This window comes from Somniosus microcephalus, chromosome 19 (assembly GCF_052327205.1).
Source record: "Somniosus microcephalus isolate GS21.2 chromosome 19, FLI_Smic_1.0, whole genome shotgun sequence".
Lineage (NCBI taxonomy): Eukaryota > Metazoa > Chordata > Chondrichthyes > Squaliformes > Somniosidae > Somniosus > Somniosus microcephalus.
In genome coordinates this window covers 45,454,429-45,466,937 of record NC_141005.1, presented here as the reverse complement: position 1 = coordinate 45,466,937, position 12,509 = coordinate 45,454,429, and the positions used below count along the sequence as shown (strand labels likewise).

The window sequence follows — 12,509 nt, the reverse complement described above, 5'->3', positions numbered from 1 at the left end:
GAATGGTGAGGCCTCGGACCTCATTCGCATAGGAGGAGACCAATAAATTGAAAAGTGGAAGATTTGGGCCGCTGCTTGCGCCTCATTGATCCACAAGTAAATAATAGTCTTGGTGGGGAGGGAACACAGGCCTCAGTGGGGCTGTCGGAGGTGGGGTTAGCGTCAGTAAGCAGTGGCTCATTGGATCGGGGTCCAGGTGCAAGGGAGATCGGTAGCTGGGGGGTCAGGGCTGGGGATCTAGGGGTCGGGGGAGGTGGGAGATTGGGGGTCAGGGTGGGAGAGCTTGGCGGTCGGGGATCTGGGGCCAGGGGGTGGTGCTGGGAGTGGCGGTGATCAGGAGGGTCCTTTAATAGTTGTTAATGGTGGTAATGGCAGTTATTCACTCATTTTCATTCCTGCCAGAAACTAGAATAATTCAATGACCAGATTGTTGTGTGATATTGTGGAGTTTTTTGCTAGCAGTTTTTGTGCTTATTCTTTGGGGATGAATTGTGCTTACATTACCTATATTTTTGCTTGGATCTACATTGAGTACAATCCATGTTTGGTGATTTAATCAATTCTAAGGGTGGGGGGAGGACAGGGCAGAACTCAAGTTGCAGATAGCCTATGAAGCCTCCTACAAACCTTCAGTCTGAGTGCATCAGAAGTCACAGACTATGCTTTTTAAAATCAATTAACTTTAACAAAGTCGTTCTGGAATCAAATGGACAAATTGCTGTTTTATCTTAATTTTGACACTGAAGAGATGAAGGTAAAATAACCCAAATACTTAAGTTTTCTCATTGAAAGCACACATTTTTAAAGATTTAAATGTTTGACTATAAAATATGCATTTTCAGTGTATAAAATAATTTTAAATGACAGCTTAAATCTTTATAGATTGCTTGGTTATTGTGCAACAGTTAAATCAGTACAGTGTTGGCCTTCACCACATAGAAATTACATTTGAAAAATTATAGAAGCATTATTTTAAAATAAGTTTTCCAATCTAGGTGATTCAGTAAACATAACACTTAGACATCATGAATAAGACATGAATCATTTGTGCCTATACATAAACTGCTATTCAATGCAGTGCTGTCTTGCATATTTATTTAGTTCTATTACCCCCTAAATAATACTGATACAAAGAATATCAAAGCATTGTTTTGTTAACGTGACCTATGTACATCTGCTGATGTTGTAAAATGTGTTGTGGGATTTCTCTCTGCCCCAAAGCAGATGGAGACGAGCGTGTACTGGTTTCAAGTGATCTTTATTCAAGCACGAGCAGGAAGAGGCCCTCTCTGTCTGAGCTGAGACGGGAGTCTAATTTTTACATTCGAGCAGTTGGTTTATATACAATCTTACATCTTGTTTCCTTCACATCTTCGGGACTTGGCCAATTAATTGTCCAAGTCACGTACACGTAATCACATCTCCACAAAACACATCTTGGGAGTGATTTTACCAATGGGGAGCTTTTGGAGGTGGGACTCCCACTTGTCGGGTTTCAGTCCCGCCTCCATCAACTTCTGGCCAACCCACGCTATTTTCCCTTGATTGACCCACCCAGCTGTGAAGCTGTCAAACAGTGACATTCTCTGTAGTTTGATGAGGTCTTGAAAGACCTCATCAAACCTCTTTCTTTTGCAGAAATGAGATGGTTGTTGCATTGGAGAATGCAACGGCCACCTGTCATCTCTACCGCGGAGGTGTGAGACTCTCCGCATACCCACCGACTGAAACCTGTAGGAAGAAACAAAGGTAAGTACACTTTTTCTAACACTTGCCACTTACCTCAGATAATCACCTCTCCACACTTGCACCCACCACTCACCTCCACAGCACACTTTTGGATCCCTCCGACCCCCGCAGACCCACTACTCGCCTCGCTGACCTGGCGGATTTCAGAGCCTTCGGGAAGCCCGCTCTTGTGAGGGCCAAAAGGGGATAATCCTATTTTCTACCTGTTAACAGGCAGTTAATTGGCTTTAATCCCTTCCCGCCTCCAAGGAGACGGGACCCGGCGCGGGACGGCTACCCGCCTCCCGGCAAGATGGCATCTGCCCCCAAATTCTGCCATTTTCCTGGCAGTCCCGTCTCCATGCCCACCTGCCCAGGGCTGGCAAAATTGCCCCCCTTGTTTATCTCATTTGCCCTGTTTCCACATCTGCTATTGTTCTACTCTTTAGCTCTTATCCAATTTCGTACACTTAACCACATCTTCGCAAATCACATTGGCGGCCCATTGTTCAATGTATGGCCTCCTTGCCTTCTTTCACTCCCCCATTCATCGTGTAATATGCTTTTTCCAACTTTCTTTCTTCTGCCAGACTTCTCCTTTATTACATCAGCCAGCTAGTCAGTTAAGCCGTTAATCTAACTTTTAACCCCTTCAGTTGCATAAATTAAATATTTCATTCAAGTTGAGATTACTGTCGGATGTACTGTCACGTGTTGGTTTATGCTGAATATAATGTAATATTTATAATGTTTTAATCTTGCTTATTATTCCTATATACAGCTGCCTCAGTATTACTTAAATATTGTGATCGATAAGTGTCATAAGCTGGGTGAAGTAGTGTTTCTTCTGACTTAAGTGTATATATACAATAAGGAGGTGTAGGTATGCTGATCATCTGATGGTTCTGCAAACCTACCAGCTATTCTTACAGGTTTATTCTGACTTTATCTAAATACAGTTCAGTATTTTCTTAACCGTTGTTTTAAAAGCTCTTGTTTTGTTAGTTTATGTTCCATTTTAATTTGCTATAAATGTAAGGTAGTCAATATTATTAATGTCCTTTTATGTATTTGTAGCTAAACAGAAAACTATGTGATTAAACATATATTTTACTCAAACTTGAACATGATTAAAAAGAACTAATAGAACATATTTTTTTCTTTTTCCTCAAAGAATAAAAAAGTTATTGCTATGCTGAACTTGCCCATTATGGATCTTGATCGATTAAACACTGCTTTTCCTTACCATTTGGTAGATGGAACGTCAACGGCTTGCACGAGAGAAACAGCTCAGGGAAGATGCAGAAAGAGCGAGGGATGAACTGGAGCACCGATTATTACAGCTTCAGGATGAGGCACAGCTGGCAAATGAGGCTTTAGTAATCAACATTATTATTCTGTGCTATTCTATGATTCTGTGTCTTGTAAAAGTGTTGCTAATGTCTATAAAATGCCTTCTATGTTTTGAATTCTGAGTAAGCAACCTGCAGTTAAACCTGAGAATTTGTCTGTCTCTAGCTGAGATCTGAAGAGACTGCAGACTTACTGGCAGAAAAAGCCCAGATTGCAGAAGAGGAGGCCAAATTATTGGCCCAGAAGGCAGCAGAGGCTGAGCAAGAGATGCACAGATTGAAAGTCACAGCTTTAAGAACAGAGGAAGAAAAAAGACTGATGGAGCAGAAAGTGCTGGAGGCAGAGGTGTTAGCGCTTAAAATGGCCGAAGAATCTGAGAGACGGTAAACATTTCAGTCTTTATATGATAGCAAAAATCTATTCAGCAACAGTACACATTGTTGACTGTCAAATTCTGTAACCTGAACGAAGGGCCAACACTCCTAACCTGTTTACTAATCTAATTGATTTGTTTCACTGGTTGTGATGCTAGAAGCTAAATGGTTAGCCCACAAAGGGAAGAAAACTGTCAGTCCTTAGTATCTCACTCTGTCGACATGAGCCTAGTCTTATGAATTGGAGATTTCAATAGATATGAAAAAGGCTGCAGTGTGTTTTTCAGCCCTCTTGGCTCTTCGAGATGCACTTAAGGAGAGAAAACCTAATATAAATATTTTCTGGTAGCCTTGTGGTTGTGTCACCCACTTCTTATTTGTGTGTTTGTGGGTTTGAGTCTCAGTACCGCCTTTCATAGTGGGATGAATTTGATTAGCTGATATCCAAAACAAGACATTGACCTCAATATTAACTCTCCCCACTACGGGCAGGAGAGGGTCGGGGATGTGGGAGGGTGGTTAAAGCGTTAAATATGGGGAGCGCGACCCCAACATGCAATGCACGAGCCCGCCACCTTTTTTACAGCAGCGGATGTCGTGGTGTCTGAGTATCCCACCATAGAGAGTCGGGGCACTCATTAACATATTTAAATCGGCCACCCATAATGCAATTGGGAGCCCGATTTAAAATGTACTGTTGCTGCACGGCTTTCCCAGGCATCGGGAAACTCGGCAGTGAAAGGGAGGTGGGAGTTTCTGGCACCACAAGGTAAGTGCCTCTTTCAGCACTCCTTGTAGTCCAGGAGGAGCAGGAGTGCTTCTCCCACAAGGAAGCCTTCGGATTCTTCCCCCCTCCCCCTCCCGATCATCGGCCCCTCCCCCCCCCCCCCCCCCCCCCACCCACCCTGAATGCGGGCCTCTGCCTCCTCACGATCGCCAGCCTCTCCCCTCCTGATTCTCGACCTCCCTATTCCCGATCGTGACCCACTCTGACCTCACGATTTCTGTGGACCGTCACCCAGGCTGCGGCCTCGTGCCGCTGGTGTTCCCTCCCACCAGCTGGCCAGAGTTTGGCAGGACCTCCGCGTCCTTGGCCTTGCCAGGTTCTTCGCCCATTTTCAGCCTGACTTGCGCCCTCCCTGCCTTCCTGAAAATATCGGCGTCATTTTCTTGTTTACTTGCAACATCATCATCTTTTAGCCAATTATATATTGGATTTGAAATTTGTCGTGAAGAAATCTGTAGATTAGACTGCTTATCCTACTAGTTGAAGGATCATGTGAACTGTAAGGATATCTTTACACAAGATCTGTAGAGTTATACTGATGCATTTTGAAAATGTTTAAATCCGGGTTTGCGTATTCGGTGTTTTATTATTTTTTATATTTATCTTGCCTTCAAATTCTCTTTATAATATTTTCTATTTTTAATTTATTTATACCAGATATATTATACTGTTGCATGTCTAAATGAAGATACATTATATTATTTGAAGAATAGCTTATCTCAAGCCTTTTACTTTGCTTTTGATACAGTGCAAAAGAGGCTGAGCAATTGAAACAAGATTTGCAGGATGCACGAGAGTCTGAACGAAAAGCCAAGCAAAAACTTATTGAGATCACCAGCAAGTCGTCATACACAGTACTCTCTTTACCATTTAATACGTAGATGTATAACTTTTAACTCCATTTGGGTAATTGTATCAGACTTTTTGCATTGCCACAAAACCTACAGTGTAACTAAAATGAAACCAGTATCTTGCCTCTGAGCTAGAAAGGTTGTGGGTTCAAGTCCCACTCCAGAGACAAAATCTAGGCTGACACACAAGTGCAGTACTGAGGGCATGCAGCATTGTCGGAGGTGTCGTATTTTGAATGAGACGTTAAACCTTCGCTTCCTCAGGTGGAAGTAAAAGATCCCATGGCACTATTTCGAAGAAGAGCAGGGGAGTTCTCCCCAGTGTCCTGGCCATATTTATCCAACATCACTAAAAACAGATTATCTAGTCATAATCTCATTGCTGTTTGTGGGACCTAGTTGTACGCAAATTGGCTGCCACGTTTCCTACATTACAATAGTAACTACACTTTAAAAATACTTCATTGGCTGTAAAGCGATTTGGGACATCCAAAGGTCATGATAGGCGCTAAATGAAAATCTTTTATTTTTAGGTGCCACTGGAACTTCGCACTGGTTGTAGTATATTGTACAAAGCCAACTTGTTAAGCTTTAATTTTAAATTTAAAAGTTCCCAGCAACCCTCTGATTCTTAAAAAAGTCACATTAAAAAACTAACATTAAAATTTCACCGGCATTCAAATTACAGTCAGTGCAGCTCTGTTTTTCCTTGATTTCAGAGCAGTGTAGAGACTTCAGGATAACTCAGTGCTGCTGGCTCATAACATTCTTGGATTAGTTACTGCTTTTAAGTGGTGCGGCAGTATAACAAGAGCAGAACTCTACCAATACTGTCTGCTTCAATAAGTCGATTCTTGCCGTATCAAACATGCCAACTGTTTCATTAGTCCTGTAAATGTATTACACTGTAAAACATTATGGGGAAAAAATTTGTTCGCGCCCGGAAAGTAGTCGGTGTCCTCGCCAACTGCCGCTAACGGCCGCCCGTAATGGCGCTAAATGAGGTAAATTGGTGTGGGGGGCATGGTGGTAGGTGGCGCAGTGCTAACCTTGGGTGCAACGCCATCCTGGTGGCATTGCACGAGGGATCCGGGACCAATTTGTTGTGCTGGTGCGGCGTTGCTGCTTCTCCTAGCATCTGTGTGAGAGGCCGTGAAGCTCACAATGCATTGTGGGCAGTGAGGAGCTCTGAGATTTAAAGGGCCATGCACATTGAAGCAAGGGAAAATAAAATGCGTTGATTCAATACATTTTTCAGCCCTTTCTGTCTTTTAACAAATAATCAATATTTAAAAGAAGTTCCAAATGTCAATATTCATCACTTAAAGCTGAATTACCTTCCTAAACTCAACAAATGGGAAACTGCCTCAGCACTATCACAAATGGCTCAGCAGGCCAGGGAAGGGGCACCCAGGGTCCCGCATGCAGCACTCCAGCTTTGTACAGGGGGTCAACACTGCAAGACGGAGGGTCAGAGGGATCTGGGTGTGCAAGTACACAGATCCCTGAAGGCGGCGGAACAGGTGGATAAGGTGGTAAAAAAGGCATATGGGATACTTGCCTTCATTAGCCGAGGCATTGAATATAAGAGCAAGGAGGTTATGATGGAGCTGTATAAAACACTGGTTAGGCCACAGCTGGAATACTGTGTGCAGTTCTGGTCGCCACATTACAGGAAGGATGTGATCGCGTTAGAGAGGGTGCAGAGGAGGTTCACCAGGATGTTACCAGGGCTGGAGCGCTTCAGCTATGAAGAGAGACTGGGCAGATTGGGTTTGTTTTCCTTGGAGCAGAGGAGGCTGAGGGGGGACATGATTGAAGTGTACAAAATTATGAGGGGCATAGATAGGATGGATGCTGAGGAGCTTTTTCCCTTAGTAGAGGGGTCAATAACTAGGGGGCATAGATTCAAGGTAAAGGGTGGGAGGTTTAGAGGGGATTTGAGAAAGAACTTTTTCACCCAGAGGGTGGTTGGAGTCTGGAACTCACTGCCTGAAAGGGTTGTGGAGGCAGAAACCCTCACAACATTTAAGAAGCATTTGGATGTGCACTTGAAATGCCATAGCATACAAGGCTACGGGCCAAATGCTGGAATATGGGATTAGATTAGACAGGGCTTGATGGCCGGCGCGGACACGATGGGCCGAAGGGCCTCTATCCGTGCTGTATTACTCTATGACTCTATGACTGGCCCTCTACTCACAGGGGCCAGACCATTCTTGGCAAGGGCATGGCTGAGCCCTTGGCCAGCAGCGGGGCTGAAAGGATACAAGATGCGAGTATTCTCATACATTATCTTCCTTCTGGCATGCACCTCTAGGCTTCCTGCCCTCCCATCAGCACAACTCCATCCATGTGCCTTCCTCATTTCACACACCCAAGAAATGCATCCTGCGCAACCAGTGGGACCGCAGGTGGATGATTCCATCCCAGATATGCTGGCCACAAAGGGGCTGTCTGGGATGCATCCTTCAGTCTGATTGCTTCTCTTCAGCATCTGCGTCTTCCTCTTCCCATGCATGCAGATGCTGTAAATGTGAAATGACAGCATAACATTCTGCAAATACTCAGTTGGTCGGTCAGCATGTCAACCTGAGACGTGAACTCCATGGATGTTGCATGACCTGCTAAGTATTCGCAGCATGTTCTGTCTTCGCAAAGGTGTTCACTTACCATCCAAGCCCTTGCAAGCATCCAGTTGCACTCCCAAAACACTTATTTAAAAAAAAAAAAACCTTTCCCCTTATATTTCAGCAAGCCATCACTTAAAAAAAAAAATCCAGTCCAAACCCTTCCATTCAAACTTAACCGATTGATGTGTGTGTCCCTTTAACAGCTGCAGATATTGTTCCTGTCAGTGTCTGTCAGCCTGCTTGCACGCCAGGTTAACCTGGCGTCCTTAGGACCCAGCGCTGACTTGAGCGCTAGAGTCGAAGTTCGCGTAGGGGATGTTAAGTTGGTGTAGCACGCCGACTGGCGTCACCACGCCGCCATTTTTCTTTTCAGGGCGCTGCCGGTTATGGGCAGCGCAAAGGGGGCGACCAATATGGCGGCCGCCGCAGGACCACCTCCAGCTGGTGCAAGAGCGGCCGCCGCCATTTTTTCATGCATCGCTGGCACTACCAGGTGCCGGTAAGGACATCAATTTCTCACCCTATAAGATTTGCTAAAGTACTGAACAGAATAAAAATGACTTTACTTGTATTTCACTACGTTTTTATTTATAATTCTTTTGCAGCCTTTGAGTTCAAACACAACTTCCATGCCAACAGAAATCCCAAGTCTTAACTTTGCGACTGATAGCTTCACTTTTGATTTCAAGGACACTGACATGAAACGGCTTTCTATGGAGATAGAAAAGGAGAAGTGAGTTTTCCCTTTTTCTTGAATAGATGTTGGCACAAATCCTTTAATTTGAGTTGTATTGATTGCATTAGGTATCAAACATGAGAATTTAAAAAAGAAAATGGTGTTTTAAAAAAGAAAACAGCAGTGTACACAGCATCCGAAACAAAACGGGGGTAACTGGAGGCAATAATTCATAGCAAGAAGCCAGAAATAGTAGAGATAACTGAAATGTGGCTTAATAAAGAACAGGATTGGCAGTTTAATATTGCAGGATTTAACGTATTTAGAAGGGATAGGGAAGGAAGAGGGGGTGGGGTATCTGTACTAATTAGATATAACACAATGGCAGTGGAAAAAAGAACAACGACGTAGAAAAAGGGACATAACTAACATTACGATAGAAACAGAATCCAAATGGATTGAGACAAAGGATAAGAAGGGATTAATCGCGATAATAGGAGTAATCTACAGACCGCCGAATAGTGGAAGGGAAGCTGAGGAAGAAATATGTAGGTAAATCTATGCAATGAGTAAAAGACGTAGAATAATAATCATGGGAAATTTCAATTCTCCTCAAATAAACTGGCAAGAAGAGGTAGGGAAATGGGAAAAGTGAATGGAGTTTTTACAGTGTATTCAGGACTCCTTTCTTTCCCAGTATGTAAAAAGCCCAACAAAAGAGGAATCACTACTGGATCTAGTAATGGGAAATGAACCAGAGCAGATAAGAGAAGTAAGCATAGGGGAACATCGAGGCAATAGTGATCATAACATAATAAGGTTTAAAATAATGATTGCGCAAGGCATAAGTAACACAAAGATCAAAGTAATAGATTGGAAAAAAGTTAATTTTGAGGGGATGAGACTGGAAATAAGGAAGATAAACTGGAAAAAAAATGTTGACAGACAAAGAGATAGAACAGCAGTGGAAAATATTTAAAACAACAGCAACTTGTACTTATATAGTGCCTTTTAATGTAGTAAAACATCCCAAGGTGCTTCCCAGGAGGGTTATAAAACAAAATTTGATACCAAGCTACATAAGGAGAAATTAGGGCTGATGACCAAAAGTTTGGTCAAAGAGGTAGGTTTTAAGGAGCGTCTTAAAGGAGGAAAGAGCGGTGGAGAGGTTTAGGGAGGGAATTCCAGAGTTTAGGGCCTTTGCAGCTGAAGGCACGGCCACCAATGGTTGAGCGATTAAAATCAGGAATGCTCAAAAGGCCAGAATTAGAGGAGCGCAGATACCTTGGTGGGGGTGGGGGTGGGGGAAGGGGGGAGTACGGTGGGGTGGGGGGTGGTGGTGGGGTGGGTGGAGGGGGGGGTGGTGGGGCGAGGCCATGGAGTGATTTGTAAACAAGGATGAGAATTTTAAAATCGAGCATTGCTTAACTGGGAGCCAATATAGGTCAGAGAGCACAGGGGTGATGGGTGAACGGGACTTGGTGCGAGCTAGGACATGTTTGGAGAGTTTTGGATGACCTCAAAATTTACGTAGGGTATAATGTGGGAGGCCAGCCAGGAGTGTGTTGGAATACACTAGTCTAGAGGTAACAAAGGTAGGGATAGGGCCACTAAAGGATGCACAATATATACTTGCAGGTAATGACAGCAAAATGGCAGAAATATTGAATAGTTGCTGTACTTCAGTATTTACCAGGGAGACTAACAAGGTGGGAATGACATTAGAAGAGATCAAAAAGGTATAAAGACATTTAAGATAGAAAGGGGGAGATAATTGATAAATTAATCAAAGTTAGAGAGGATAATACCCCTGGTCTGGATGGATTGCTTCCGCGCATGTTAAAAGAAGTTTGGAAAGAAATAGCAGAGGCACTATTACATATATATAATAACAATTAGAAAAGGGAATAATGCCAGAGGACTAGCAGACAGCTAATGTGATTCCTATATTTAAAAAGGGAGATAGAACAAGTCCAGGGAACTATAGACCAATTAGCTTAACGTTAGTGGTAGGAAAGATAATGGAATCTATACTCAAAAATGTAATAGAAAAGCATCTAGAAATATAATAAAGAGTAGTCAGTACAGATTTCAAAAGGGAAGGTCATGCTTGACCAACCCTATAGAATTCTTTGAAGAAGTAACAGAAAGAGTAGAGAAGGGTAATTCAGTAGATGTAATATATTTGGATTTTCAAAAGGCCTTTGATAAGTTACCGCATAGTACACTCATGATAGTAATGAAAACAGAGAGATGGGGTTAAGGGTAGCTACTCAGACTGGCAAAAGGTGGGAAGTGGTGTTCTACATTGATTGGTGCTGGGATCACTGCTGTTCACAATTTACATTAAAGATTTGGACACGGGAATCAGAAGTACAATTTCAAAATTTGTGGACGACAACAAATTGGGAGGTGTAGTTAATACAAAGGAGGCATGCAACAAAATACAGGAAGACATTAATAAGCTTGCAGAATGGGCATGTAATTGGCAAATTAATTTCAATGTAGATAAGTGCATTTTGGTAGGAAAAATAAGGAGGCCACATACTGCTTGGTTAGCAAGAGTCTAAATGGGGTAGAGGAGAAATGGGATCTATGGGTACAGATACACAAATCATTCAAAGTAATGACGCAGGTTAATAAGGCCATTTAAAAAAAAAAAAAAGCAAACCAAGCACTGGGGTTCATTTATAGGGGGATAGAATTATTAAGTAGAGAAGTTATGTTAAACTTGTATCGAACCTTGGTTAGATCACACTTGGAGTACTGTGGACAGTTCTAGTCTCCATATTATAAAAATGATATAAAGGCATTAGAGAAAGTGCAAAGTAGATTCACAAGGATGATACCAGAACTGAGAGGATATACTTATCAGGAAAGACTGAACAGGCTGGGGCCCTTTTCTCTTGAAAAGAGAATGGTGAGGGGTGACCTGATAGTGGTCTTTAAGATAATGAAAGGGGTTGATAGGGTAGATGTAGAGAAAATGTTTCCATTTGGGGAAGTCCAAAACTAGTGGTCATAAATATAAGACAGCCACTAATAAATCCAATAGGGAATTCAGGAGAAACTTCCTAAATAGTGGTAAGAATGTGGAACGTGCTACCACAAGGAGTAGTTGAGGCAAATGTCATTGATGGATTTAAGGGGAAGCTAGGTAAACACATGAGGGAAAAAGGAATAGAAGGATATGCTGATTGGGTTAGATGAAGTATGGTGGGAGGAGGCTCATGTGGAGCATAAACGGCAGAATAGACCACTTGGGCCAAATTGCCTGTTTCAGTGCTGTGAACTTGAAGTAACTCGATCTAACTACTTACAGTTAAAGTCCTTGTCCATACAGATTTTTTAAATTTAAGTAATCTTTTGTTTTTTATCAAAAATTTCTATTAACTGAGCTTTCAGTTTTGTAAAAGCAACTGAATTTGTCCAGTTAAGTTAAGTTGGACCTGAATTTGACAGTACAAATACGAGCAGCATTCTATGCTCTGTTTTGTTTTTTTTTGTTTTTATTAAAGGCTTTCATTAGTATTTACAAGATTATATGTGATTGAATCGCATGGCATTTCACACACCATTATATTCCAGGGCCATAAAACTGAAAATAGCATTGGAACAGTTATGAATATACGAATGATTAAACACATTGGATAGACATTCCAGCTGTTTCCTGACAGTGAAATGTGGCCATTGAGGTAGCTGTTCAGTTGGTGAGGAGATGATGAAGGGTTCCATAACTGTTCTATGTTGGAATGGGGTCTGAATTATATGTGTTGGGAATTTCTGGGATTTAGAATGCAGTTTCTTTTCCTTGGCCCTGTTTGCCTTGGCTATCTAACTAGCAGAGGAAAAGAGTGCTGGATTGCCAGCTGTTGGAGTGACCCTACATTAATTGAATTCTTTAGAGAAGGATACACTATATATTTTGTAGAGTTTAACTTCCTGTGTAGAAATTGTCAATAAAGTTTATATCTGAATTTTTAAGCAGAATTTGTGGTTAATATCTTCTTCCTAACTGAACTTTCTAATCCCATTTTCATACCAGGAATACTGTATACTTGATCTTCCCGTTCATCTTAATTCTCTCTACCCTCTGATCTGTATGTG

At 42.3% G+C, this 12,509-nt stretch overlaps 1 protein-coding gene across 6 annotated transcripts in view; it reads left to right on the top strand.

Moving 5' to 3' along the window:
- nf2a (NF2, moesin-ezrin-radixin like (MERLIN) tumor suppressor a) overlaps positions 1-12,509 on the top strand; it is a 173,244-nt gene that overhangs the window by 123,897 nt on the left and 36,838 nt on the right. For 4 of the 6 annotated variants that reach the window (XM_085961733.1, XM_085961732.1, XM_085961730.1 and 1 more), the window contains 5 exons: positions 2,985-3,107; positions 3,247-3,464; positions 4,991-5,096; positions 8,100-8,225; positions 8,332-8,459. In XM_085961733.1, coding sequence (XP_085817859.1) covers positions 2,985-3,107; positions 3,247-3,464; positions 4,991-5,096; positions 8,100-8,225; positions 8,332-8,459 — 701 coding nt within the window. The remainder of the gene's footprint in view (positions 1-2,984; positions 3,108-3,246; positions 3,465-4,990; positions 5,097-8,099; positions 8,226-8,331; positions 8,460-12,509) is intronic. The other 2 variants (XM_085961735.1, XM_085961736.1) reach the window with 1 other exon arrangement.